Below are 27478 nucleotides of genomic sequence, written 5' to 3'. Positions count from 1 at the left end.
GATTGGGACGCGCGATCTATTGCTTCGACTGTCATGTTTGATTCATCATCAACACTCCACGCATCCAAGTCACAATATTACGCAAACGGAAGCACCACAAAATTGACTGGATATGACCATTACTTGAACAATGGGCCCATGGGCCAGCAGTCAGATATTGAATTGACCCAAATGGATTCAATGCAAGAACCGCTTCTCAGTCCGCGCTCGTTGGCCTATCAGCAAAGTTCCGCATTTGCTTCACAACAGTCTTTGGCATCTTTTTCACCAGCCATGTACCAAAATCCGAATGGCAGTGAAGCTCCTTTGCATCGACCACAGGAACGGAGTTATTCCCCAAGCCCGGCATACACTGCATCCGATGTCTACAATTCAACGTACTCTCCGTCGGAGGTACCACCCCAACATAACCGCCAGGCTAGTGGTAACCTGCTTGCCGGCCAACAACGGTCGCAGTCACCGTACGGTCAGCCCCCATATACACATAATCAGAGCCCCTCGCAGCAATACCCCTCACAACAATACCCACCACAGCATTCCCGACAAGCCAGCAACAATGTGTTGGCTGGCCAACACTCAAGGCAGGCAAGTGGAAACATGTTGGCAAGGACGGATTCCCCACGGTCAGCGACACCCTCGCAGCAGCGCACGCAGTCGCCAAGCCCACAATCTTCTCAGCAGTACTTGCAACAACGACAATCACGACAGGCCAACAATACCAACATGGCGGGCCGTGGGGCACATAGAGGATACTAACGGATATACTAATTTGTTCTGGTTAGGTCGAGTCTCATACTTGACCTGTTTTCTTAGGCTATTGTTATCTAACAGCTCTCACTGTCGAGCAAGGACAATGTACTCTACAGGTACTTTTTAAGTATTGTATTTAATCAAACGGACATGACCCGCCGTGACGCTATTGTCGGGCAATCACTTCATGCGTGCTGAACGTTAACATTCGACGCAGGTTGGGAACTTTCTAGTGTCAATGTGAGCCCCTCTCCACATTCAACATTGTATGATGCGAGCTTTGTATCACGATACACGCTTTCGACAAAAGGCTAGGGCCACTCCATGGCCTTTGCGCTTTTGAATGAATACGTCTGCTTGCAGGCTTTATCTTCTCTCTGATATTTTCTTCCCAAATGAATTCTAGTTTCCTATTCTTGCCCTAACGCATTCTTCTTATTTAGATCCCCCAAGTTTCCTTCCCATTACACTGCCGAAATGAGTGCGGCGACCATAGCCGCCTCGAACAGCCTCACACTTTGTCAGTTTACCCTGATTGCGGCCAAGAAATTATATCGTGAGCGTAAGATTTCGATGCGGTCTTCCACCACATGTCACTATCGATCATGAGAAATCACGCAGAGAATGTATGATTGATTCGCGACTACCGCCATCACCGGCCCAAACACTTGCTTTACTTTTCCTGTTTTTTTAACCCCCAATGAGACCAGCTACTTCCATGTGGCGGGTTGGACAGGAATAAACCCCATGATATGGCATAATGATTCAGCACTAGATCAAGTTCCTCCAACTCATCAAGCAATTCTAATGTTGATATTCTGGGCCCGAAGTCAGTTCGTTCAAAGTAGTTTGAGAAACGATGCGCACCTCTCCGACTCAGCTCTATCGACATATGTTTTCCTTATGTCCCTCAATGTTAAGGCATGAGCTGCGGTGAAACCGCTGCCGATAAATCTTTGTGAGAGACTGTCTAGAGTTAAAAACGGCTCAGCCCCTGGAATGGAAATGTTCCTGGTCTGTGAAGGAAGGCATGAGCAAGTAGATGAGGGGTGCAAGGGAGAAGACGCGCCTTCAGGTTGTTCACCATCACCCGTCCGAAGGTATCACCTAGACCGAACATTTCATAGACAACGCAACCAAGTACCCCACCAGATGGTGCTGAAGACTTAGAAAATTGGGTTACGAACCACTCAAGCAATCGAGAAGATGTTTCAGGCAACATGTATGCCAGGACACATTCGAAAATCAACAGAGTAGGAAGAGACGATGACAAAATTGATGTCTCTGTTGAAGGTGATGGGATCATGAAAAGGTGTTCCATAGTCTCCGCCGGAGGGAGACGGAGGTCGTTGGGGAGAAGATGGTACTTTGGTGCGTGTAGTGCCGTGCTTCCTTGGGCTGTTGAGATATGAATATTTAGAGGCGGCGGGGGAAGGTTGGGCACATACACAGTGTCACATCTGCAGGAGTCCCAAGTACGCTGCTCAACTCTCGGCTCTTGCGAATGGCCATGGCCTTCTTGGTCGTAATCTCGGGGAAATCGATCTCGACATAAGTGGCAAGGTTTTCCTTAAGTGGCCCTGTCTAGCTGAAGGGAGAGCTCATGAGCGAATACACAATCTGTAAGGCATGGATGCTTAAAATACCGCAATTCGCCAGAATCTTGTATCGCTCCCTGAACCGAGGCTCACAATCTGGCAGGGTTGGTTCAGTTTTCCTGACTCCTCGAGCCACTGTGTAGTGAGATCGTCGATCGCATACGACCGCACGAATGTGCCCACATTGATCAAGGGTGGGCGAAGGGGCTGGAGATGAGCACGGGGAACGAGATGCTTGATGAAGGGGTCATCAAGGTAGCGCTTCTGCACCGCAGAGAGCCTCGCAACAGCGGCATCGTTGTCAGTCGAACGGATTGAAGCATCTGCGTCCATTGTTACAGTAGGGTGCAAAGTCAGGGTATCATTATTTACTCGCTTACTCCCAACTACCATGTTCCTGCCTCCAGAGGTTTGGAGTCAAATCGTGTTAAATATTCCTTCTTCCCATGTCTCCCCGCTGCTTCACGTTTCTCGTATGTTTCACGAATTTGCTATTGCCATCCTCTTTTCTGCAATAAAAATATATTTCATCGGCGGACACAGTGCTCTTCAAATGCTCAACACCTTCCATGAGGATTTCGTGCAAGACACCGTCGAGAAACTCATGACTACGTCCTGGGCACTCCTTCGCCACATTACCCGCCTCCCTAGCTTCGCCAAAGTCGTCAGAAGTATCACCGTCGTCGCCTTTGCAGATTCACAATCTATCTTCGAACAACGTATAAGCTTTTACTTGGTATTCATTCGCTGTCATCATTGTGATTGCTTTTACGAACAGTATCTCTAGGGGATGCTCTTGATGCATTACCCAACCTACAAACATTTCGCTGGATTGGTACGAGGCCGGGATTATCAGAAAGCCTGGCGAAACGCATCCCGCCGAGTGTGCAAACATTAGACCTTCAAACGTAATTACATGGCCATCTCGTATCTTTTTGTGCCAACTCACTGATATTCAATCAGTTATGTATCCACCTACTCATTGGGACATCTAGGCAACGTCACCCGCCTGAGTATGCCCACGCCTTTCTTTTATCCAGACGATGAAGAAGCGCACGATGATATGGTCATCGATGAAAACCTCTGGGACTGTTCGTCGTCGATTGATGTGAGGGAAGTACTCAACGCAGTCTCCCAAAATCTTCAATCACTGGTTATCCTTACTCAGCACATCACTCAAGTGTCCATCAGAGTCTGCAACACACTGAGAGTACTCGAGATTTGCGCCGCCCATGGATCAAGTTTTACAGGGTTGGATTTGGTATTTCGTCACGCTGTGGCACTGGAATCCTTAACGGTTGTAGGCTACCTCGACGATGAAACCCTCTCCCTCCTCCCCGAAGACTCGTCGGTTCTTCCTCATCTAAATTCCTTCCGGATCTCTTCTGATGGCATTACATTGGATCACATCTCTGACACTGGTATATGCGCTTTGCTGGGGTTCCTTCGGGGTCGATCTTTGCTCAGAAGACTCTACCTCCGGCTTCCCGCTGCTCATTGGAGCCAGACCAGCAGCATCCTGGAAGTCATCGGTGACCTCGATGGGTTGGAAGTTCTCGGTCTTCACACAGGATACGATCCTCTTTCTGACCTTGAAATCGGCATGGTAGCCAAGATATTGTCTAAGAAACTAAGAGCGCTTCATTTGGCCTTGAACTGGGGGGGATCTGATTTGTTACCGCTTGTAAGTGCATCCATCGTGACCCCGAACAGAAAAAAAAATTAAGTGACCAAACAGATAGATTCGGTCGCTCAACTCCCTCTCCTTTCCTTCTTCCATTTGTACGGCGTCGTGACCCGCTTACCCTTGCTGCTGGTTGATGTCGCAAGCGAGGTTAAGACTCTCAAAATGGTAGGCCTGAATCGTGCTCTGTGGGACATTAACAGGGCGGGCCCCGAGCTCATTCTCACGAAATGGCCTCGTTGGAAGATTAAGTTTTGTACGGAGGAGGAGTTCTGCTGCGAAGACGATGCTTGGTTATTCAAATATAACTGACCTAGGCCACTTTGAAAAAACGTTTGTAGAGTCCTCCCCCCTCAATCAATCGTATGGATATCTTTACCAACCTTGAGCCAGTAAGACCCTTGAGCACCTCGTAAGAATCTGGCGGTGGTAGATATCGTATTGTCGGCTTAACCGGGCCGGCGACCTGAACGGTGTTCCCAACTTCTTGAACCACGGCGTTTTTGGAGTTGCAATCGTCGTAACACAACTCTCGACTAGTATCTCATACAGGCTGTTCTCTTTTGTCCACATTGCTGGCTGTGACTTGTTAACTCTCTGAACCCAAGTAAATTACCCCATTCAACAGACTCTACCACTGGACTTAAGTCGAAAAAATGAATGCCGAGAAGCTAATATCAGGGCAGGAAGTGGCAAAACATAACAGCCGGGAGAGTTGTTGGATTATCGTTCATGGTGCGGAAATCTTGCCACCCATTTTGTTTTGAGGTTTATGGGTGCTTAGGCAAAGTTTACGATGTCACTGAGTTTCTGGATGGTGCGTGTCGTTTAGCTATTGTTTTTCTTTTGACTGAGGCATATCATCGAACTCCATAGAGCATCCAGGTGAATTCAACGTGCTTAGGCATTTCCCCATTCTGCTAAGTCGGATACTGTAGGTGGTAGCAAAATCATCCTAAAATATGCGGGGAAAGACGCTACGTACGTGAAAGCGAGATTTCCTTGGTCGCAACTGATGTTTGGCAACTTCCAGTGAAGAATATGAACCAATCCACCCACCTGATGCAATCACGACCAACCTGCCGCCTGAAAAGCAGTACGTACCTAGCCGTTCAAATCCTTCCTTTGTGACGTGAATCTAAAGTTTGGGCCTCGTCGAGCCTTCTACGGTGGAAAAGGTGCAGGTCAAAATCACAGACGAGGAGAAGGCCCGTCAGGAGCGCGTCGCCAATAGACCTCCACTAGATGAGATCCTGAACCTCCATGACTTCGAGGTATGTCAACGAAAGAACGGTTTTCGTCGTATCTTATCTCGTAGGCCATTGCAAGGCAAACTATGCCAGAAAAAGCATGGGCATATTACTCTTCTGCCGCGGATGATGAAATTACAACCAGGGAGAATCATGCTGCTTATCACAGGTAATCTTCTCTCTCTTTCTTGATAATTTTTCTATGGGCTTAGCGTTTGTTTCCAGAGTATGGTTTCGGCCCAGAATACTTGTGGACGTGACTAAAGTGGACTGGTCCACCAAGATCTTGGGATACAAGTCGAGTATGCCCGTCTATATAGTGAGTATCTAGCCGAGAATATGGTCCGAACAGAAGCAAACTATCCCTTAGACAGCAACTGCTTTAGGGAAACTAGGTCACCCAGATGGCGAACTCAACCTCACTAGGGCAGCGGCCAAACATGGAGTAATCCAGATGGTGATGAATTTCCATGTCCCAAAGATTAATCATCTCACAGACATCAATAGATACCTACGTTAGCGTCTTGCTCCTTCGACGAATTGGTGGACGCTGCCAGACCAGGCCAAGTACAATTTTTGCAGTTGTAAGAACCTTCCCCCCATTTGTGTGGTTCATTTCTCAGTAGTGCATATATAAGGTACGTCAACAAAGACAGGAGTATAACAAAGCGGCTTGTACAACACGCGGAGAAGCGGGGAATCCGAGGTCTGTTTATTACCGTCGATGCTCCGCAACTGGGACGTCGGGAGAAAGTGAGATACTCCACATTGACATCATTACTCGATATCCATTGCCTCTCAGGACATGCGGATGAAATTTGAAGCTGAAGATCCCTCGGAAGTCAGTAAGGCAGGTTCGAGAGGTGTCGACCGCTCCCAGGGAGCAGCACGAGCAATTAGTGCATGTAGGGTTCATTGCTCGATTGAAATGAAGCTAACAGCACCACCAGTCTTTCATCGACCCCGGCCTAAACTGGAAGGATCTCGAATGGTTTAGAAGCATTACCAAGAGTGAGTAAAACACTGAAGATTTGTGCTTCTTTGATCGTTTTCTCTTGATAGTGCCCCTCATCTTGAAAGGCGTTCAACGATGGGAGGTCAGCTCTCATTTGTTATTCTCTCGAATTTTCACCTAGTTTGAAAAAAGGACGCTTTGAAAGCCTATGATCTCGGTCTCGCCGGTGTTGTGCTTTCCAATCATGGTGGCCGTCAACTGGACTTTGCTCGATCAGGTGTTGAAGTCCTTGTCGAAGTTACTGAATACTTGAAGCGTCACCGCGGGTTGACATTCCCAAATGAAAAGTTCCAACTATTCGTGGACGGAGGGGTACGCAGGGCGACTGATGTCATTAAAGCAATTGCTCTGGGTGCAACAGCTGGTACTTTCTTCCGACCTTATCCCCGTGCTCTTTCTAATTTGTAAAGTGGGAATTGGTCGTCCATTTTTATATGCCTTTTCGTCGTATGGAAGCGAAGGAGTTGAAAGGGCCTTGCAAATATTGCATGTAAGTGGATTATTGGACATTTTTCTTCATATGTGCGTTATTGACATGCATAGGACGAGTTTGAGATGAACATGCGCCTTCTTGGTGCTCGAAGCGTTGCTGATCTCGCTCCCGACCTGGTAGATGCCTCAAATATCCATTCGCATCTTGTGGCTGTTCCGAGCGACAAATTATACGAAAGCAATTGTGAGTCATTTGTTTGAGGTTCTCTGGAATATAACATATCTGTCCAATAGATGAGAGCATGCGACACGCCAGGTTACGTGACACGAAGTCGAAGTTGTAGGATGTCGGCACTTGCTGATCATTATATGGATGTGAGATGCATCATCAAAGGATTTTTTGCCCTCTCCTGATAAACTACAGATTAGATTTATATACCTCCCCTAGATCGGGTGACATTTGTTTTGTGCTGTGGAACTATAATGATCAGTAGAAGCGGAAGGCCGCTGTCCCAAGCATGCAATTCACTTATTCGCTTCAAGGGAGGATTTTGCTTTACCAGTTCCCGTTCTCTCGAGTAAATGCATAGCAGCAGACAAAGAATGGTTTGTTGATAATAGATAGAGATCCGAATATCGGCAATTATGAAGTTGAGTTACAGCATATTTCACTCTTGTGAGTGTAGAAAAATGCAATGTGGATTTGGAGGTCGTGCAGCAGCCACGGAAGCCAGAAAATCCATAATCGTGGAAAGGAGATCAACAGAGTTGCGAAAAATGGCACAAGAGGGTAGCCTAAATGTTGGACCCAAGCTTGCAGCACTGAATGGAGGTGGTATTTCGGCATCTCCTGATGACTTCGCCTTCCGCGTAACTCATCGTAATAGCTCCTCGTGTACATTGAAGTAGCTGAAACCCCGCGTAAGCAACCCTATAACGAGCAAAAACTAGAGGCGCACCGAACGACACGCCCTACTTGGTGGCAAGTGCCTTGCCCATTTTCTCCCCACTTGACAACCCATCTTCCGATAATGGTGCCATTTTTATCTCGTGTCTCCGCCACCGTTTCTTCTAGACCAGGAAGAGCTGATTCCTGTTTGTTTGGCGACACCACGATAGAATCCGCCAACTCCCACTTCGCCATAGGTCGTTTCGTTTCAATAAGGAAGCATGGGTCATAAACCTATCGTATTGTTATTAAAGGGTGTAACGGCGCACAGCGTCAAAACAGACAAACCCTTGTGACCAGAGGACGAAGTGTCAAAGTCATGGTGGTCATCTCGAGTAATTCCGATTTATCGTCCGAAATCATGCGGTTCAGACTTGTAACATAGGGCTTGGCGCACCATGCAACAAGAAAAGTGCTCAATCCTGAGGTTCCAGTCGCTATGGAAGCGAGGGCGAAACGGGCGCTGAGAGGGAGGTTGGATTCCACTAAGAACATAAATGGGGCGAGTGTTACAGAAAGACCGAAAGACGCCAGTGAAAAAACTTTCAGTCGGCGGAAAGTAGCAGTGAGAGGTCCATTGTATATACCGGGAGCCTGAGGTTGAGATGAGAGTGGAGGCGTATTAGTGGTTTGGTTGGGTGTGTCAGACCGATGCACGCAAGAGAACGAAAAGTTGCGAGCCTGAGCGTGCAATGGACCACGACATTGGGTTAATCGTGCATTGCTGCGAAGGCCGACGACTAGCAGCCTGGGAGGTCGATGCAAGCAACCAAGGAGCTGGAGACCATAGGGTCTAAAGGCGAGCATCTGGTGTGAATGAGAGAGCTGCCGTGTGTGCAAAGCCTCTTGGCTTTCATCTCATCCGACACTTTGAAATGGAACCGCCAATCATCTACTCCAAAGCTGAATTTATCGAGACAGTACGCGACGGAATATCTCCTCAAATCCCTCTATGACGCGTCGTATCCTTAGGATACAGGAAACAAGGTATCGCGTCGCGCAACGATCGCTGGGCCACAAAATATCATCCTTGGTGGAAAGACAATCATATCCAGTGGCGCAATAATTCGTGGCGATCTCAGACGAACAGGACCGGGACATGCTGTTGTCATCTCTCTAGGCAGATATTGTCTAGTAGGGGAGGGGTGTGTGATGAGGTCTGTTCATTCTACTCGCTCCCGGCGTCAACAATTGATAAAATTCAACAAGACCACCCTACAAGACATACCGCGGAAACTTCAATTATTATCCTATGAAGATAGGCGACCACGTCCATATTGGCGCAAACTCTGTCGTCGAGGCTGCGACAATAGGAAACCATGTCGAGATTGGGAAAAATTGCGTTATTGCAAGTCTCTTACACCTTCCATAAACCTCTGTTTCTCAACTTTACTAGGGAAAGTTTACAATCATCAAGGACTGTGCAAAGATCGCAGATAACACAATAGTACCACCGAACACAGTCATACCAGCGCTGGCGCTTTTCTCTGGCTCCCCAGGTCACAACTGCCTCCTCTATTTGCTTAGTGGATGACCTCATCCCTCCTTGTGCAGGCCGCTTTGTTGAAGACCTTCCCGAATCTACGCAGGAAATGGTGGAGGCTCAAACGAAACAATACTACACTCGTTTCCAGCCATCAGAACGATAGAGGGCCATCGCTGCTTTCTTTTATCAGTGATTACCGCTGGCGCATAGCATATATTTACACTACATTTCCGTTAAACTGAGTTGCGTGGGTATATAATGGGAACTGGTTTCTATCTAGCAAGATGAGTTGTTTGTCAAGCATAAGGAATTGCATATAGGTTGCCTCGTCTGTCGAGTAAAGATATCACGCCACGGTGATCGTCTAGACCGAGACTGTAGATGAGAGACAGGTCGATGGACGGAGGGAGTTCAAGTTCATGAACAGATGCTGCCGATTTTTGCGGATTGTATCGGACGAGCCGTAGGACCACGTCCTCGTTGGATTTCGCAACCAAAAGAACGTGTCTTCCGGAATGCGGGATCAGCATCAACTGCCAGGCTGAACCTGGTGAATCATGGAGTACGCCGCGAACATTTGCAGATTGAAGTAATGACAGGGTCTTTGGGCTGCCTGCAGATCTGGTCCAAAAGCGTATATGGATTATAGGTCCCTCCGGGGAGACGACACTATGCATAGAGACCGCAGGTACGTCATAGAATGAATCCGAGGATAAAGCCCCCTCCGCGTGATACCGCGTTCCGGATCCGTCTAAAATACGGAGCGCGGCAGCGTTGCACCGCAGGAACGATTCGTCTGGGCATGAATTATCGCCGTCGTGTGGAAAGTATTCCTTGGGACAGCAGAACGAAACGGACGTGCTGCCGTGTTCTATTAAAATGAAAATGTCGCCGTCGCAGGCCGATGTAGCCGAATGACCGTCTTCATTAGCATTAGATGGCTGCATGATCGCTGAGTACAGGTATAGGTCGGATACAAGAAAACCCACATCACCCACATTGTAAGGAATGTCCGTTTTTACCATCGTCATCTTCTTCGATGATATATTGAGTGCAAGTAGGTCGATGGTCGGGTCCCTCCTTGATACGTCGCAGCGAAGAACGCCGACAATCTCTTTTGTCATAAATACTGCCCAATGGCAAAATAAAGGTGAAAGATAATGACGGAAAACTATCTGAACTTTGGCGGTCAAAAGACTATATTCCAGACAAACAATGACGAGGGAGAGATTGCTAAAAGTTTGATCAATATCTGAAATGTGCCAAAATAGTAAAACTACAGTACTTACGGAGTATTGATGTCCCCATCGTTAACGAGCAATCCCATCGAGAACCGCCCGGGCTGATCTTGACCAGGCGATACATCCAGAATCGCCTTGGCAACATGGATAGGTGGACATACAGCTTTTCCTAGTCCTATATCCCAGCAGGTCATAAAACCTTTAGGACGAGCGTGAAGAACATATAGCTCCGTGCCAGGAACTTGAAAGACGATATCGAATTTAGGTCGAATCCCCAACTTTACCGTCTTGATGGATCCGATAATCTCTGGCTTGGGAAGGTCCCAGTTGCGCTGAAGACGAAGAGATTGTAATGCTATACGCTTGAGGCTCGCTAGGTCGTGCGTCGTCAAGTCCTCATGTAAAAGACAGGGAATGGGTTTTGACAAGCGGGTTTTTGTCAAGCAAGTGATCCAAAAGCTACGTTTTTCAAGCAATGCATGGAATGTAGAGCAAGCCTATTAAAAGTCAAGTGTTTAGTAAACTACAGTTCACTGCTGCAGACAACAGACCATTGAGAATGATATTCCAGTCTTCAGGTCACAAAATCCGAGGACGTGTAGAAGGACATCATGGGGTAAATTGTGCAACTTCATCGACTCGGCGAAAGTTGTTCTGAAAGTACGTAGCGATGATTCTTCAGCTTAGAGGTGGCTTAGATAATGGTGAGAGGACGAAGCGCATTGCAGGCGTGTGCTCCAAAATGAAATAATAACTGTAGTTATGTGAATATAATGTACATGATGCCTAAGTAGTTACAGGTGTCGTGGCTGAGTGGGGAGGGATAATAGCTGATAAGTAAGGTATGCAAGTTGTCGATACTTTTGACATGAGGACAAGTGAGTGGAATATGGGCTGGCCGTCAACAAGCAAGTCGAAGGAACGTGCAGCCCAAAGCTCTAAGCGATGATGGTGAAGCAAAGTAACCTAATCCTTCTTCTCCTCCTTAGGCTCGGAAGGTTGCTCAGAAGAGGCATTCTCAGCAGCACGTTTCTCGTATACCTGTCGAATCCAAATGAGTTGCGTACGAATTGCAGCTCCGCCAAATTACGCACCTTTTGGAAGAGACCCAACGACGCCTGTTGTGTCTCACTAATCTTCTCCCGAACGGTGTCAGCGGTGACCGAAGCATCTCCAACCTTGGCCTTCTCTGCGAGCTCACGCAGCTCACTGACGAGCTTGGTGACCTTATCCTTCTCCGTTGCGTCAAGCTGGTCTTTAAACTCGGTCATGGCTACCAAAGTGGATCAGGTTCGCAGCATTGTTGTCATGCGAAAAACATACCTTTCTCGGTATCAGCGCAGACAGAATCAGCTTTGTTTCCCTCTTCAATCAAGGCCCTGCGAGCCTTATCAGTCTCGGCAAATTGTTCAGCATCAGCAACCATCTTCTCAATGTCCTTGTCGCTGAGGCCAGATGATGAGGCGATGGTCATTGACTGGTCCTTGCCTGTAGCCTTGTCCTTCGCCCCAACGTTGACAATACCGTCTGAAGGGGCACCGAAAGTGGTAAGAATATGGTGTTTGACAACGTGCGAACACTTACCAGCATCGATGTCAAAGGTGATCTCAATTTGAGGGACACCCTTAGGGGCAGGAGGAATGCCAACCAGATTGAAATTTCCAAGGAGTTTGTTGTCCCGAACAAGCTCTCGCTCGCCCTGGTAAATCTTGACCTCAATGGCAGTTTGTCCATCAGCGGCAGTAGAGAACACTTGAGACTTCTTGGTTGGGATGGTAGTATTCCGGCTGATCAACTTGGTCATGATACCACCGAGCGTCTCGATACCTGACAATGACTTTAAACACGAGAATGATGCGAAGGCAAGTGATAACATACCGAGAGACAGAGGTGTTACATCAAGAAGCAAAATGTCGGTCACGTTCCCTGCCAGCACGCCACCCTGGATGGAAGCACCGATGGCGACCGCCTCGTCAGGGTTGACGCCCTTGCTAGGCTCCCGACCAAAGATGCTCTTGACGGTTTCGGCGACCTTGGGCATGCGAGTCATACCACCGACAAGGATAACCTCGTTAATCTCGTGAGCCTTGACACCGGCGTCACTCAGAGCTTTCTTGCAAGGCTCAATGGTGCGTTGAACAAGAGGACCGACGAGAGCTTCAAACTGAGAACGATTCAGCTTCTTGTTAACATGCTTTGGACCCGAGGCGTCAGCTGTGATGAAAGGAAGATTGATTTCGGTTTGCGTGGTCGACGACAATTCAATCTTGGCCTTCTCGGCAGCTTCACGAACACGTTGGATGGCCATTCGGTCATTCTTGAGATCCATGCCCGATTCCGATTTGAACTCGTTGAGAAGGTGCTCCACTAGAACCACGTCGAAGTCTTCACCACCCAGATGAGTATCTCCATTGGTTGACTTTACTTCAAATACTCCCTTCTGCATTTCCAGAATAGAGATATCGAAAGTGCCGCCGCCCAAATCGTAAACAGCAATGACCGACGAATCTGCCCGATCGAGACCGTACGCCAGAGCGGCTGCTGTAGGTTCGTTGATCACGCGGAGGACATCGAGGCCAGCAATTTGACCCGCATCCTTGGTAGCTTGTCGCTGAGCGTCGTTGAAATAAGCCGGGACGGTGATCACGGCGTGGCTAATGATTGAACTGTCAACCAACCGTTACATGTTAACGCAAGAGATATCAACTTACTTAACCTTCTTGTTGAGGTACTGTTCCGCAGTTTCCTTCATCTTGACAAGAACCATCGAAGAGAGCTCTTCAGCAGACTACGCCCACGTAAATAGCTGCAGGAAACATCATCCAAAAGATACATACGTAGGTCTTGGTGCCATTATCCTGAACCTCAACAACAGGACGGCCATCGGGCTTTGCCACGATTTTGAAAGGCCTAGATATATGAGATGCATGACATGAGGTAGTATAAAGTGATTTACCAGTGAGTCATGTCGTCTTGAACTTCCTTGTCCTTGAATTGGCGACCAATCAGACGTTTGAAGGCAAAAACGGTGTTAACCGAGTTGACGACTGCCTGACGCTTGGCGGGAAGGCCAACCAAACGCTCCCCGTGCTGAGTGAAGGCAACCACTGACGGAGTTGTCCTTGCACCCTCCGCATTCTCGATGACGCGGGCACTTTTGCCTTCCATGACCGCCACGCATGAATTTGTCGTGCCCAAATCAATACCGACTACGGGGCCTGCTCAACTTGCATGAGCAATCTCGGTTCAAAAGGCATTAAGTGCACTCACCATTGACTTTGGAATTCATGTTTCGCGCAACCGTGTGCCGTGGTATGGACTACAAAGTGTAAAGAAGAGTTAAGGGAAGTCCAGGATTAACAGCTTAGAGACTGACGGCATATTGGCCAACCCGGGGAACAGCAGAGCGGAGAGAACGAGCAGCAGAGAACATGGTGGTATGAGGAAAAGAAAAGGTGAACCTCAAATTTTTTCCGTTGGTGTATGTAATCAGTTTCGTTTTGCCAACGGCTGATGCCGGACAAACATCACGTGTACGTTACTATGTGCCACGTCCAATCGAGTCACGCCTTGGTCACGCCCTCTTGTGACGATGTCTTTCGGTTATGTACGGCTATTGATAGCCGATTCCACTCTTTAAATAATTGCAATATCTAGACTCCATGACAGAACTTTCATTTTCGGTCTTTTGAGATTTTAAAATGTCCTCCAGTGTCTCCAAGAAGATAGGTGGCGAGTACGGCGAGGTCAGAGCAACTATCGACGTCGAAAAGCTCAATACCTACCTTGCCGACTTGAATACTGGGACAATCCAAACCCCAGTTACCATCAAGCAGTTCAAAGTAAGCATTGCCAATGGCATAGGTACTTATGCTGATGACTTCCAGTTTGGTCAGGTAGCTACCTTGTCTTCTCTCTCATTTACCTCATTACATTGTCTTCACGTTTGCCAGTCAAACCCCACGTACTTTCTGACAGATGCGAAGTAAGGCTAGCCGTCGCATTCGTATGAAAACATTGTTTAACTAATCTTAGGAAAACTCGCTTCGTTCTGCGGAAAAAGCCTGCAGGACAGCTCCTGTCAAAGACCGCTCATCAAGTTGAACGAGAATACGCCATGTTAGCCGCACTGCATGGACACAACATCAACCCGAAAACTCCACCAGAGAAAAAGATTCCGATACCAGAACCCATTCTTCTCTGCGAGGATATTTCCGTGATTGGGACGCCTTTCTACATCATGGAGTTTTTGGACGGACGCATCTTTACAGATACAAGAATGCTTGAGGTGCCCCCACCGGATCGACGTGAATGGTAGGCTCTCATCTCCCTCCCACTCTTCAGGTCTTATTGTATTCCATAGCTGGCTTTCGGCAGTGCGAGCACTTGCTGCACTGGGATCCATAAACCCTGCAGAAGTGGGTCTCTCGAAGTTCGGCCCCCCAACTGATTATTTTCCCCGACAAATCAAGTCCCTTTCTCGAGTTTCTAGCGCACAGGCGGCAGCGACAGACGTTGAAACGGGGAAAGCCACTGGGAATATTCCTTTCTTCGACGAGCTCATTGCATGGTACCGTAGTAATCTCCCAGATGAAAGAAAGACTGGCCTCCGCATCGTTCATGGAGATTATAAGCTCGACAACTTGATTTTCCATCCAACTGAAAATCGGGTCATTGGCATTCTTGATTGGGAGTTGTGTACTCTAGGTAGTCCCGTGAGTCCTCAAGTCTTGACACTCGACCCGAATCATGCTTATCAAGACAGCTTGCAGACCTTGGGAACCTCACCCAGCCCTGGTCAATTGATATGAGAGATATCCCACCCACGGGCACGTTTACCATGCGAGGCTATAAGAACACCACAGTTGATGTCCCTATCCAACTTGAAGATCTTGAAAGAGAATACTGCCGACTCACATCACAGCCATACCCTATTCCAGAGATGGTGTTTGTTCGGAGTTGGATGCTCTTTCGAGTCAGTGTTATCTCTCTACCTGAGATATATCGTAACTCATGGCTCCTTAGCTCGCTGTAATATCTCAAGGAATTGCAGCTCGATACGCCCGCCGTCAAGCGAGCTCAGAACATGCCTACCTTCATGTCTCTGGATTTCCCGTCGTTGGGAAATTAGCCAAGATTGTCTTGGAGGAACGAGGAGTTAATTTAGAAACCAAAGCAAAGCTTTGACATTAATCGGAAGAGCATGTGCCATAACGATGTCCGTCTTATGTTTACACTACATAGGTGATTACAAAAGTGAGATATCTATATGCTATTCCCCTTTCTGGGATGGCCGTCCCATGTCATTATGCGAGAAATCTTAGATCTTGGCTTTCCTGCGGGGTGACTCGTCCCTAAAGGCGACGCCTCTGGTGCGTCCAACTCCTCCGTATCCTCTCGATTCTTTCCCGGCGCGACGGTTAGAAAGTTGATCACTACTGACCATAAATTATTCCCGCTGAATCTGTGATCCTCTCCGAGGAATGCTTGATCAGCTATCTCCGCCAACTTTCTTGCTTCCTCGGTGTCCCGTCTCGAAACCAAGCTGCTTGGCGGTGGGTCTTCCCCTTCATCCAATGCCCAAGCCCAGCCCCACCCTGGTGAAGATATCAAGCCTTCCTTGAGACGTTGTTCCCCTGGCGACCTTGGGGCCCTTACGTCTCTCCGGAGGGTCTGCCGAAGGCTGCTCATCCTCTTGATTGTATCTGCCTTCGCCCGTTCAAGATTTTGACGGCGATGCCTCTCAACAGATTTGACTGTGTGTGAGAACTTGTTATCGAATACATCACGATACTTCATGAAGCGTCGTATAACAGGTTCGGATATTGACCCAATGAGTTCAGCTGGAAGCCGCAAGGCATCCATCTCAAGTCGAGGTTCCATAGGGCGTATTACGCCACGAATATCGACTCGCTCGCGTATTATCTCACAATTCCAGGATGAAGGATTCTACAATGAATTCACAATTTTAGCAAAGAATTTCAGAACAGTGAAAAAAATTGACCGAAATCGTGTGATAAACCCACGGATCGCCTGCAGCGCGCTCCCCTTCGAAGCTGGGGACAGGGTGCATATGACCGTTGAATCGGGGACCTGCCACATCACTTGAAGACGGAGACGACCCCCCTGTCTGCGAGCCCTGCTGAACTAAGTTGGTTGTTGTGGCCCTTCTTCGAAGAACAGTCCCCGCCCTCGTCATCTGAATTGAGAGGGTGCGTCTCAAAGATTTTCGAGATGCAATGGTTGTAGGTGACCGAGTTACAGCCCCCGTTGTGGGGAAGTAAGATCCAGTCGCAGTCGGGGACTGTTGTGCAGGAGAAATAGTAGCGGTTGATGATCCTGCCGAATCTGGGGGTTGCTGTTCAGGAGAAAAGGTCCTGGCAAGGGCGACAGGGGACAACGGGCCATTGGAATTTATTGATGGCGAGGATTGCATCCGGGTAACAAATTTGCAAAATGTCGCCATAGCTCGAAAACAGAATTTAGCAGGCGTCGTGAAGGCAAATAAGATCGGTAGAATATGGGCAGTATCTGATTGAATGGGTCAGTAAGGGCTGAATGTTGCTGCAAAAAATGAAGAAATTTCACCATCGTAAATTTGAATATGAACGGAGGTCGGTTGATTTTGACTCTGCAATGCTTCCAAGGGAGGGTATAGTTCTCGGGCAGCATCTGTCAAAGGATAATTTTCAGGATTGGCGGCTTTGTGTGCACTGTCTTGTTCCTTCAGTGAGCAATCATCCAGAATGCGGCGGCAACTGACGTGTAGATAATTTCATCCCTCAGAACTTCCTTGTCACCGACAATGAACAACAACGGCGGCAAACCACCCAGATACGATAACGACGGACTGACGAGAGGGTGAGTTATCAAACTGTTTTGCGTGTAGAGATGAACTTGATGATTAATTTCGAGCTTTTCACCCGAGGGTGTTGTTAGGAAGATGTTCTGAGGGTCGGTCGCCTCCACTGGAGGAGCGGCCATAGTGCTTTCCACTTCAACGGACGTATCGGTCACGCCGGAAACTTGCCGTTCAGAGATTACGGTAGCGGTGGGCTCAAAGGGCTGAGAGTCACGCATCTTGAACGTCTGCCGAATCCGATGGCGGAGCGATGCGTGAACACGATTGGAAATTTCGGGCGAAGGAGGAGGCCAAAGGGGGCTTGGCTTGTGGAACGAGAGACCAGACTCAGCAATGATGTCCTGCGATTATCTATAAATAATACGTCCCTCCAGTGTGAAAAAAATCGACGCACCGTGGCCGTATTGGTATGTATGCTCGGGAAGGAGTGAGTCAAGTCGCACCAAGGGGATATCAGTAATCCACCAGCAGGTAACGGTAATCCAGCATCACGGATGACTTGAAGCAGAGCCAAGGAAAGACCGCCGCCTGCGGAGTCACCCCCAATAACAATGTGTTCGGGTTTGATTGCTTGATGCTCGGCCCCAGGAGGTGGTCTTATTAGGAAAAGGTCTGTCAGGAAGAAAACGTCAGTCCGTTCATGTAACTGTAAGACAATACATACATGCGGCTAAAGCATCCTGGATCGCGCAAGGGAATGGGTACTGCGGAGCAAGGCGATAATTGATCGCTGTCATAAGAGTTAGGCTGAGTGGGAAGCAAGAAGAAACCTAGGAGGTACCAAAGACACGGCCATTGATTTTGCGGGCCAACCGTTGGATGCTGTATCTGTATCCTCAGAGTTGCATCAATTATGAGCGGTTTATACTGTGAAAACGACAAAGAACCTCTCTTGATCTACACTTCCAAAGTAGTAACCACCTAATAGATGAATAAGCAAGTATACCGATGATCAGATGATGGTATTCACCGCCGTGGAGATAAAGAATGCATCGCATGGTGTCCATGTTCTTCTCGTAAAGCCCTTGGTCTTTGCCTGATTCAGCGAGAGGAGTCGAATCGTGTGACTGGCTCTCATGGGTTTGCCCTTTCCGCATTTTATGTTGCCTCTTGGCTTCTTTCCAGTCCTTCCTCGCCGTAATCCATTGCCCATCAACACTTGTAAGGCAAAATGCGTAAATACGGAATAAATAAAACGGAATGGTCTACTTACCCATTAATGCCGCGAACCTGCCACCATTTCACACCTCCTACAAGCTTGCGGGCAATGTCCTCTCCGCCTAAAGCTTTAATAAGATATGTTGCGGCTTCATCACACGAGCACATTGGCACCAGTATCCGGACGACATGAACCCAAGGGGGCGAGGGCGTGCGGGTGTTGGAAAAGCCTGGAGTGAGTGTTGGTCGTTACATGGTAAATAAATTCGTTAGGGCACCTGGTAACGCACCTTGGAGTTCTTCTACAGTGTGTCTAAATATGTTTGAGTTTCGGTAGAAGTCAATGATGCCAACAACTCACAAACTTGCAGCATTCAAAAACGCCTATTGTTAGATGGCGAAATTAGCTTTGAAGTCGAGATATTAAGAATTGAATGGCATGCCTTGACTATAGTGAATGCCTCATCGTACAGGACATCTTCTTGTCGAAGACCAGTCCCTGGCAGGGTCCCTCTCCTGTTTGGATCTTTCTTCAAACGGTCAAAGTAATGTTTGACCAGCACTTCCAGAAGCACAGGCCCGACTTTGAGCCCAACTTCGCGAGTTAGAGAGTTTGCGAGCATGTTGGCAGCTGAGCCTGCTGAGGGTCAAACGGCTTCTAAAGTTGGCACAATCGAGCGTGCACTGCAGTAATTAACACCACCTAGGGGTGTCAAGTTGAAGGGTCGTCCACGGTGCTCACTATTATCATTTAAATAACAAGGGGTGAACGCGTTTCCGGCGGTGCAGATGACATATCAAGGCAAAACAATATCAAGCAGATAAACATGTGCGTTGCTTTTCCGCCTCCGCTTCCCGTTTATTTCACAACTCAGAACCAGCGACGGCCCTTCTTTTCCCACTCGTTGACAATATGATATGAATGAATGTTGAAAACACAGGCGTTAATTCATTCGTATGGACGATAGGACCCAATCAGATTTTCTATATACACCACTTGTGGAGGATGTTAAGGAAGATCATTTACAGCATACATATGATAGATAACTTACGACGTGCTAGGGTAGAACAAGAATCGTATGGTCCTCGCCACCAGTGGGACCGGCATCGACGCTACCCCGATCATGCCCCACATTGACAACCCTAACGACTTCCCCAGAAGGAACATCTGCATTTCCTGATTGGTCGGATCCTTGCGCGGCGACGATGGCTGTTCGTCTATTAAAGATTTTTAATCGAGGTATGCGCACATGTCCGCATTCAACGGGTATAAGTCTCCACAGCAACCTTTCTTCCGCGCCGGGGAGTAGCACAGGGATACGCCCACTTCTAAGTCCGGCTACAATGAAGCCATCGAGCGCATCTGTTTCGAGTTGAACAGTGATGTTCGCAGAGCGAGATGGATGGTAATTGCGGATGGTAAGGAATAGTGTGATAGGATCATGGAGTGTCGCCACGGGTGGGACATCAAGAAGGGCGACTAACCCATCAGATGGGTGTCGTAGCGATGGAAGGGAAATAAAAGTAGTAGAAAGGCGGTCGTCAAGTTCAGCATCTTGACTGTTTCTGATTTTCATGGTTGTTGGCATGAAGTATCTCTTGAAAGAAACAGATGCTAACCTGCGCCATTTCACGACGAAACGACCGGGACCCAGTATTAAATCTTCTGAAATTTCTTCATCTGTTGCAAGGCTTATTCTAGAAATTGCACAGAATTCGTCACCCGGGAGATATTCTTTTTTAAAAAATTGAGAAACTATCTTCCAGACGTAAGGAGCGTCCTACCAGCAGGGAACATGCCAGCATCGTCCTGATCTGTTGAACATTCAATGATCTTTGCTTGATCATTGTCCTGGTAGTAGTTAGACCTTCAAATTGCGACAGAAGTCTAGAACAATGCCTCACCTGCCTTTCCAGAGTCACGCCATCAAGCAGCAAATTCCACGGACCACTACACTCAATTTTTATGCTTGCGATTGCCTCACCCCCTCGTCTATCATCCCAGAATTTGGCATCGAAGGTCTGGAGATCGGCTAACCCGGGCCATGGTTCCTGTTTATGCCTATAACTGACGTCACTTGTGACTTTGAACGGGTTCACCGTTGGTATTACGAGGGTCCGCAAAGTTTCCATCTTGTCGTCCGACAGAAGGTCATTTTCGTCGTCATCCTCCTCACTTGTTTCATCCTCCAAGTCATTTGGCCGAGATTGTATTGACACATCGATCATCCTCTCGCCACCAGCACCGGAGTTGAAGAGGTGAATGGTCTTCTTGCCACTAGCTCCCGGACCAAGCACGCCAAGCTGGATGCCCTTGATGAGGCCGGATGACTGATGATCATCCACCACAATGTAATTAACTGGTCTCATATGAGAAATGACCAGAGAAGAGAGAAAGAATGTCATACTCACCAGCATCGTCGATTTCCGTGGGCTGAAGAAGAATATCAACAACAATATCAAAGGACCGGGTGTCAGTATTCGTGACTTGAACCACAATGGGGTAGCTTTCGTCCAGAAATGCAGGAGCATGATGCACGAGAGAAACATCCAATCGATGCGGAACATGTTTAATGCTGGAGGACTGTTGCTCGAAAAAGCTCAATGAAGTGAACAATATTACGTACGCAGTAAAATCGTAATTCTCCCGTTCGATAGGTATGAATTTTGGAGGGTCAAGCGAGCTTAACCATCGTGGCGCATGTCCTCCCTGAACGCGAGAGCTACACGGAGGTACGGGTATTTCCACCTTCCATGTATTCAATTCTATCGTTAATGTGAGTTTGGTTACCTGAGTGACGAAGTGTTAAGGCTCCTTGTAAGGGAAAGAAGACGCAGCCGTGACCTTTAGTACCGAGGGAACGTCTGAAGACATCGTTCCGCGAAAGACAATAGTGCTACCAGGAGTCCAGCGTAGATCAGCAGTCCTGGAGCCTTCAAGATCGTCGTCGTCGGACGGTGAGATGTGCCCGAGGTTTACTACTCCCAGCAGAGGCGGATCGGCATCAGAGGGAGAATGGCGTATGATCAGCGGAGAAACTCTGTCTTGAATAAAGACTGCGAGGGAGGAAAAGGGAATCGATTTGATGGTCCTACACGTTGGAGCTGCGAGGGAAATTTGGAAGGCTGATGACTCCCTGACGTTGATCTCGGGAGTCCAGAAAATAACCGACGAATCGACTGAATAAAAAATTACGATGTTTGAAAATCCCATCCATATGCCGTCAAAAGCGTGTCACATACAGATCGGTTGTGCCTCGGATAAGTCGACTACCAAGGCATCCTCAGGCTTTGCCGGTACAGTGCTCTGGTCCTTCGTTAGAACAGCTCACACAGGAAGAATAGATGTACCTTCAAAACGGCTAAGAGATCGTCTTCGAGTGATCCAGGGTCCTCAGATTCGACGGAATCTGTGAGCCTCGAATAAGCACAAAGCAGTCATCGGATAGGTGATCCCTCACCATGACCCAACATTTCAATGAGCAGGCAGATACTGAGCTCAACATCGCCCAATTGTTGCGCACACGTATACCATGTTGATAGTAGTGGGCGAAGCATTGTATACCATTTCTCTCTGCGATATGTTCTGGCGATGCGCTCGAAAAATCTGCAGGGCTGGCGCATAAATATGTCCTTCCTATGACGTGCAAGTTAACATACCGAACAGCCATATCGAACTTTCCAGATTGATGATATGTCTGCGCTATACGGTACGCAATCCAAAGCGTCAAACGCCCTTGGCCTTGCGAAGATGCCGGGGTGTACTTCTTGAAGAGTTCATATGCCTTGGTGTAAAGCTGACAAAGTGTGAGCTCGTTACGTTGGTCGAAATTTTGATTGGGACTACCTCGAGAATGATGGCTAGATGCTCAACCTTCTTCTCGTTCGCAAATCCCGGTGACAGGGTCGCAGGTTGTGAGCTGAGCTGACATGCCAAAAACCTCTAGACCAAAACTCAACCGGTGGCTACAACAGAAGCTCACCTCGGCCTCTATTGCTGCTTGAAATCGCTCTCTTCGCATTTCGGTGCATCTTGCTGCCATGTAATAATAAAATCCTGGATGCTGCAACGCTTGACTAGGGTTTATCCCAGCAGATCGCGCAAAGTCAAGTTCTCCAGGGAGGCGAGTACTTTGGTTAAGCACATGTAGATTCTGGGAAGTCAAGGCAGGTGTGTGGACTGGTAGAACCAATGCGGATCGGACACCTTGATCTAAGAGCTCCGCAAGTATTCGATGTCTGCAAAGGGGCTCCTCAGCTCGGAAATCACGGGAGGCAGTGATTGGTGGGCGTAACATACTGTCTCGCGACCCAACTCCAGAACTCGAATGTTTCTTCACCGATGCCCCAACCTCGAGAGAAATCTCCAAATTGCCGGATATGTGTATTGTGGTGGGATAACGCCAAAGCATGTTCATTATTGTAAAGATATAGCTTAACGATCTGGTACAAGGGTTAGACTAAAAAATAATGTCTGGAGATTTTGAAAAAAATACCTTGATATTGATACAATCAGCTAGAACCTTGGCTTCCGCCCATCTCTTCGTACGTGGTGGAAGAATAGCGGTTGATCCAAACATGATGATTAACATGTCGTAAGCATCCTGATAATGCCTGGATTGTACTGAGATCTGTTTCCACCAGAACGCAGTCAAATGGAGAGACAAACTTCAAAGCAACTTCATCTTCACTTCTAAATTCCGCAAAGCAAGCCATTTTATACTCGTAACGTACAGTCCATCCTTCAGGTCTCAATGGTCGAGGTATATTCAGACCGCTCACTGCCGGTGGACCAGGGTAGGATGAGTGAGCTTGCGAGTGACGGTTCCGCTTCCTACGAACACGCTTGGAGTGGGCAGTGTAATACTCTACCGCTGGCTCATATAAAGCTTGTTGAAGGCTGTGGGAGGTGAATGCGAAATAGGGTGGATGATAATCATTCCTCGCACCTTCTGACGAAATCGTTAAGCTCTGCCGCGCTAACTGGGCTGAGAACAAACAAGGCAGCTCTTGAATCAAGCCCACTTTGCCTCCTGATAAATGTCAATCGAGCGTCTAATGTAGGGTCATCTGGCGCCAAAGTCAAATGCGCCGATTACGTAATCAGAAAGTACGCACCTAACATCCTCCTGCTCGCCATAAGAACGACTGTAAGCTTGATGCCTCGTTCATTCATACTCTTCTTCCGTAAGGCCACCTCCGCAGACAGTTCTGTGTCCCGTTTTCGTTCTTCTTGTTCCCTCTCCCGTTCGCGATCTGCATCTGGCAAGTCTGTTCTCGATGCTTGAGGTAAAAACTCGAAAATGCGGAGGAAAAGAACAAAAACTGAGGGCAGAAGGGTTGTATGTTTCCTAATCCATATTGGCGCAATCAATCCATCGGGGTGTAAGGGTGATGAGGGGGTAAGTGGTGAGAGAGGTGAATGTGCAGCAGCGTATTGGGGATCATCTAATGGGAGGAGTTTTCTAGGTGGAAATCGAACGTCCCTGTCGACCAACACAACTTGGAAAGATTTAGTCTTCTCTGGTTGCCAAATTGCTACCTTCCGCTGTGCGAGAAGGGCATCACGAAGGCGAAGGGTGAGTACTTGAAATGCGTCTTGAGATTTTGTTGCAGGTGAATCCAAACCCGCGACAAACATAATTGGGGCCAACTGCGCCAAAAGCTCTGGCGGGTAGGAATTCATGGCCGCTCAACGAGTTGGTCGATGAGCGGAATGTACTTATGGAACCCCCGTGTTTGTGCTTCCTTAGTTAGCAAGCAACTGCAAACATTGTGCGATATTATCGTCACGACGTCACGAAGAGTAATCGTTCACAATGGCCCTCATCGAGGTACGTGGTCAGTCGCGACGATGTAAACGATCCCGTTGATTCTAAATTCTAGGTTATCGCAAACGATCGGTTGGGACGCAAAGGTCTCTCTATTCTTTGCTCTGATCTCTTCGAACATTTCCTCATGTTGTATTCCATAGTTCGAGTCAAGTGTAGCCCAGACGACACTGTGGGTGACCTGAAGAAACTCATCGCCGCGCAAACGGGTACCGATTCTTCCAAGATCCAACTTAAGAAATGGCAAGTTTCGAGCAGATTGAAGATGCCCAGTGAACTGATTGCATGCTATTCCAGGTATACGATTTATAAAGACCATATAACATTGTCGGATTATGAGATCCATGATGGCATGAGCTTGGAAATGTATTAGAGTTGAATTTCAATCAAATGTACCATGAGATCTATATTACCTACCGTGGGAATTACTTGTTCTCCGCACCACTAGCCGTCGTCGTCGTCGTCGTTGACCGCGAGTTGAGCGACGCCGTCGAACGCATCAATGGATACTCTTTTTTGCCTCCTATCGTTGCTCTGTGGCGTTGCTTCGGCGCAGAATTCATCCAACTCGTCAACGGAGTCGGTCCTTTTCGCACAATCTTCCGTCGTTTCTAGCTGACCCATGTCCAGGTTTCCTCTTGACCCTTATCTACAGTACCGGCCGCCCTTTTCTAGGTCTCTTCCAGTACAGATCCTTCTCACTGGAGTTATCCTCACCCTCGTCGCTGTCCTCTTCATTCACCTCATCTTCACCGCTCAATACCATTGGCCTCTTGCACCGGTCAACTATGTTCTCCAGCTTTCAGGCGTTACAACCCTCCTCATCTCCCTCATTGCCACTATCCACGTCGTTCTCTCTGCAGCTTGGGCAGAAAGCGAGAAATGGCCTTACATGCTTAGCTACATTGCTGTCAACGTCCCTCCTGTTGACCTCGATCTCAACACCGATCTGTGGGGCGTTGCCGAGCGAGCAACATGGCTCGTCATGAATGCCTCTACCTCTGGCTTGATACAGGTTTTTCATTTTGCATTTCATCGACCTATGCACCTCTCAACACCATCAAACAGATTACTCACATTCAATTTCTTACCCTCCTATATCCTTCACGTCTTGAGGGACGGCTTATTTTTACCCTACTCGGTACGCCACGCCACTCACATGCACCGTTTTGAGCTCGTCGACCTACTTGGCTATTTAGGCCCCTTGGCTGTGGTGGCTGCTATCATGCAGCTTCTTCCCATCAGTGGAAGCACTCAAGCGAACAGCATCGCCTCGGCTGTTCGCAATGTATGTAACGCAACACTCTCCCTCCTCTTCACAATTTCCCTTTTCATTTGGGGTTTTCTCGTCAATCGTCAACAAGCCTGGCGGACTGACGGAGGCACGGCCGCCTTTGGCTGCGCTGCACTTAGCCTCGCCCTCGTCAGTACTGCCCTCAACTTTCTGTATGTGCATAAAGAAGATGAATTTGTCTGGCTTCCTGGCCTCATGTGGGCTGTCGTCCTTTGGCAAAGCTTCCTCGGATGGTGGTGGTGGGTTGGGGCGGGTAGTGGTAGTGGGCTGGTGGGGGAAGATCAACTGCGAGAGAAACTCAGAAGGGAAGCGAAACGAGAGTCACGGAGAAGAAAGGCGAAAGACAGGCGCGCATCATCAAAAGATACTTCAAAGAATCTCTGGAAAGGTGTCACGAAAGCCTTTGGCCATCGAGAAGGTTCAACCTCTGCCCAGTCTCGTTTGCTTACTGATACAAGATCACATTCTTCGGATCCGGCCCCTCTTGTGCCTCCCAATTCCTCCGTGTCGCAATCCGCCCCATCCGCAACCCACTCCGGCGCCGCCCACTCAACCACCTCCGATTTTACCTTAACGTCCTTGGCCACCATTCCTCGTGCCCTCCCTGCCTTCATGCGCCGCTGGTACGCATCTCTTCGCCGGGAACACGTCGCGGCGGCTCGTCAACAAGCAGCGGAGCGCGTAGAGCGCCTTAGAGAACTCGAGCGCAACGGTGCTGTGGACCCCCGTAGTCAAGCATCTGGCTGGGGTCTTGGTAGCTTTGGTTGGCGACTCGGAAGGGAGGAGCGAAGCAGAAGTCGGAATGTTGGTCAGCAACACTTGAACCAGAGTCAAAAACATCACGACCTTGAATTGTACGAAAAAAGTGAATGGCGACGGAAGCGGATACCCAACGATGGTGATGAAGGTGAAGATTATGAAGGACACGGGATACATGGCGAATATCCCGTTCCATCTGCAGGCCCTACAATCCCACCCCTTCCTCGCCATCCTGCAGAGAAACCGGGATCTCTGTGGTGGTGGGGTCCCCTATGGCGGTGGAGATTGAAAGACTCGACGGTGTATTGATAAAATATTCATACCTTTTTGGGGAATTTAGGTGTACGATTCTTTTGTAAGATAAATGGACCAACTAATCTAGGATGAACGGGTTGCCAATCATATAGTAAATACACTTTCTTATGTCATAGTAATTATGAGAGCTGACAAGTTCTCGCTGGAGTGACCTAACTAGCGCGCCTCATGTGTGAGCATAAGCCACCACGGGGCCAAAATCGTAAGTTTGACTTTCGTTATTCAGACTCCCGGTATTGAGTAAAGGCCGAAAGCACCATGATTTAAACAAGTGTTTGCCGAACGGCGTTCAGTAGATTCCCCCCCTCTCTTATCTTCAATCAAAATGAAAATCGCTCTTACCTCTGATTCACAGCTCCCCGTAACCGACAAAGAGGTCGAGGCTGGGGTTCAATGGGTCATAAAGGTATACTTTCAAACGCTTTCAGACTGGAGGGTAGCTTAGACTGTTGATTGTCGCAACAGATGTACCAACAAGCCGACTCGAAAGACGTGGGCGTAGTGCGCGAGTACTTCGCTGAAGGCGCCAAGGTCCACTTCGGAAACGCGCCTCCCATCACAGGCACAGCTGCCATAGAAGGCTTGTTCGCCTGGGAGTATAGCGCCGTTGAGAGTCTCGATCATGTGTAGGCATCCTTGCTTTGTTATTTTCTCCGCTGAGCTCCATCTACCTATAGGATTCGTGACAGTCAGTTACATCAAGAAATGACCAGCTCAAGTTGAACCTAACGTCTTCTTTGCAGTCCGCGTGCTTCACGACAAAGCCATCGTTACTCTGGAGGCGATCTATACATTCAAGGGCGGGGTGGAGAAAACCACCAAGTGTCTCGCAGTATGGCATAAGACTCCGCAGG

General features: G+C 48.2%; 12 protein-coding genes across 12 annotated transcripts; 6 read left to right on the top strand and 6 right to left on the bottom strand.

The window, feature by feature from the left end:
- Positions 1–1423: 1423 nt before the first annotated feature.
- LACBIDRAFT_296365 (uncharacterized protein) lies at positions 1424–2681 on the bottom strand (the record flags this gene model as incomplete). Its single annotated transcript, XM_001880143.1, has 5 exons — positions 1424–1568; positions 1618–1766; positions 1820–2148; positions 2199–2334; positions 2397–2681. The coding sequence occupies 5 exons, from the start codon at positions 2679–2681 to the stop codon at positions 1424–1426; spliced, it is 1044 nt and encodes a 347-aa protein (XP_001880178.1).
- A 58-nt stretch (positions 2682–2739) lies between these two features.
- Positions 2740–4344, top strand: LACBIDRAFT_296364 (uncharacterized protein; the record flags this gene model as incomplete). The annotated part of the gene is made up of 4 exons (XM_001880372.1): positions 2740–3067; positions 3136–3256; positions 3312–4032; positions 4087–4344. 4 exons carry the CDS (start codon positions 2740–2742, stop codon positions 4342–4344), a joined length of 1428 nt encoding a protein of 475 aa, XP_001880407.1.
- A 344-nt stretch (positions 4345–4688) lies between these two features.
- Positions 4689–7073, top strand: LACBIDRAFT_296363 (uncharacterized protein; the record flags this gene model as incomplete). The annotated part of the gene is made up of 18 exons (XM_001880371.1): positions 4689–4767; positions 4817–4849; positions 4909–4917; positions 4971–5013; positions 5066–5128; positions 5177–5306; positions 5351–5451; positions 5508–5601; positions 5653–5739; positions 5790–5866; positions 5921–6035; positions 6085–6183; positions 6233–6293; positions 6345–6379; positions 6430–6661; positions 6708–6787; positions 6841–6973; positions 7024–7073. The coding sequence occupies 18 exons, from the start codon at positions 4689–4691 to the stop codon at positions 7071–7073; spliced, it is 1521 nt and encodes a 506-aa protein (XP_001880406.1).
- A 451-nt stretch (positions 7074–7524) lies between these two features.
- On the bottom strand, positions 7525–8485 carry LACBIDRAFT_294028 (uncharacterized protein; the record flags this gene model as incomplete). The annotated part of the gene is made up of 3 exons (XM_001880142.1): positions 7525–7660; positions 7689–7912; positions 7967–8485. The coding sequence occupies 3 exons, from the start codon at positions 8483–8485 to the stop codon at positions 7525–7527; spliced, it is 879 nt and encodes a 292-aa protein (XP_001880177.1).
- A 68-nt stretch (positions 8486–8553) lies between these two features.
- Positions 8554–9327, top strand: LACBIDRAFT_296361 (dynactin, subunit p25; the record flags this gene model as incomplete). Its single annotated transcript, XM_001880370.1, has 5 exons — positions 8554–8598; positions 8651–8835; positions 8888–9026; positions 9075–9177; positions 9233–9327. 5 exons carry the CDS (start codon positions 8554–8556, stop codon positions 9325–9327), a joined length of 567 nt encoding a protein of 188 aa, XP_001880405.1.
- A 133-nt stretch (positions 9328–9460) lies between these two features.
- Positions 9461–11040, bottom strand: LACBIDRAFT_296360 (uncharacterized protein; the record flags this gene model as incomplete). The annotated part of the gene is made up of 3 exons (XM_001880141.1): positions 9461–10397; positions 10454–10902; positions 10957–11040. The coding sequence occupies 3 exons, from the start codon at positions 11038–11040 to the stop codon at positions 9461–9463; spliced, it is 1470 nt and encodes a 489-aa protein (XP_001880176.1).
- Positions 11041–11371: 331 nt separating this feature from the next.
- LACBIDRAFT_190293 (uncharacterized protein) lies at positions 11372–13844 on the bottom strand (the record flags this gene model as incomplete). Its single annotated transcript, XM_001880140.1, has 10 exons — positions 13782–13844; positions 13676–13724; positions 13362–13623; positions 13243–13315; positions 13117–13193; positions 12284–13059; positions 11990–12232; positions 11729–11932; positions 11500–11678; positions 11372–11446 (listed from the first exon to the last, which is right to left on the bottom strand). The coding sequence occupies exons 1-10, from the start codon at positions 13836–13838 to the stop codon at positions 11372–11374; spliced, it is 1995 nt and encodes a 664-aa protein (XP_001880175.1). The 5' UTR covers positions 13839–13844.
- Positions 13845–14106: 262 nt separating this feature from the next.
- LACBIDRAFT_190245 (uncharacterized protein) lies at positions 14107–15592 on the top strand (the record flags this gene model as incomplete). The annotated part of the gene is made up of 7 exons (XM_001880369.1): positions 14107–14247; positions 14293–14301; positions 14359–14390; positions 14441–14719; positions 14769–15120; positions 15171–15380; positions 15431–15592. 7 exons carry the CDS (start codon positions 14107–14109, stop codon positions 15590–15592), a joined length of 1185 nt encoding a protein of 394 aa, XP_001880404.1.
- Positions 15593–15670: 78 nt separating this feature from the next.
- LACBIDRAFT_296357 (uncharacterized protein) lies at positions 15671–19048 on the bottom strand (the record flags this gene model as incomplete). The annotated part of the gene is made up of 13 exons (XM_001880139.1): positions 15671–16354; positions 16410–16936; positions 16994–17118; positions 17169–17608; positions 17662–17879; positions 17932–17997; positions 18049–18095; positions 18155–18188; positions 18238–18425; positions 18481–18655; positions 18716–18738; positions 18787–18809; positions 18869–19048. The coding sequence occupies 13 exons, from the start codon at positions 19046–19048 to the stop codon at positions 15671–15673; spliced, it is 2730 nt and encodes a 909-aa protein (XP_001880174.1).
- A 435-nt stretch (positions 19049–19483) lies between these two features.
- Positions 19484–24111, bottom strand: LACBIDRAFT_296356 (uncharacterized protein; the record flags this gene model as incomplete). Its single annotated transcript, XM_001880138.1, has 16 exons — positions 19484–20160; positions 20211–20277; positions 20331–20785; positions 20838–21216; positions 21271–21605; positions 21669–21732; positions 21777–21835; positions 21887–22032; positions 22086–22222; positions 22273–22350; positions 22409–22664; positions 22726–22868; positions 22922–23039; positions 23095–23325; positions 23375–23495; positions 23544–24111. 16 exons carry the CDS (start codon positions 24109–24111, stop codon positions 19484–19486), a joined length of 3834 nt encoding a protein of 1277 aa, XP_001880173.1.
- Positions 24112–24244: 133 nt separating this feature from the next.
- Positions 24245–24629, top strand: LACBIDRAFT_296355 (uncharacterized protein; the record flags this gene model as incomplete). Its single annotated transcript, XM_001880368.1, has 4 exons — positions 24245–24259; positions 24312–24342; positions 24400–24499; positions 24554–24629. The coding sequence occupies 4 exons, from the start codon at positions 24245–24247 to the stop codon at positions 24627–24629; spliced, it is 222 nt and encodes a 73-aa protein (XP_001880403.1).
- Positions 24630–24758: 129 nt separating this feature from the next.
- On the top strand, positions 24759–26618 carry LACBIDRAFT_296354 (uncharacterized protein; the record flags this gene model as incomplete). The annotated part of the gene is made up of 4 exons (XM_001880367.1): positions 24759–24835; positions 24887–25271; positions 25325–25397; positions 25456–26618. The coding sequence occupies 4 exons, from the start codon at positions 24759–24761 to the stop codon at positions 26616–26618; spliced, it is 1698 nt and encodes a 565-aa protein (XP_001880402.1).
- Positions 26619–27478: the final 860 nt, after the last annotated feature.

This window comes from Laccaria bicolor, genomic scaffold, assembly GCF_000143565.1.
Source record: "Laccaria bicolor S238N-H82 LACBIscaffold_10 genomic scaffold, whole genome shotgun sequence".
NCBI classification, from domain to species: domain Eukaryota; kingdom Fungi; phylum Basidiomycota; class Agaricomycetes; order Agaricales; family Hydnangiaceae; genus Laccaria; species Laccaria bicolor.
The sequence above is the reverse complement of the archived record's forward strand: the minus strand, read 5'-3'. Positions and strand labels throughout refer to the sequence as shown.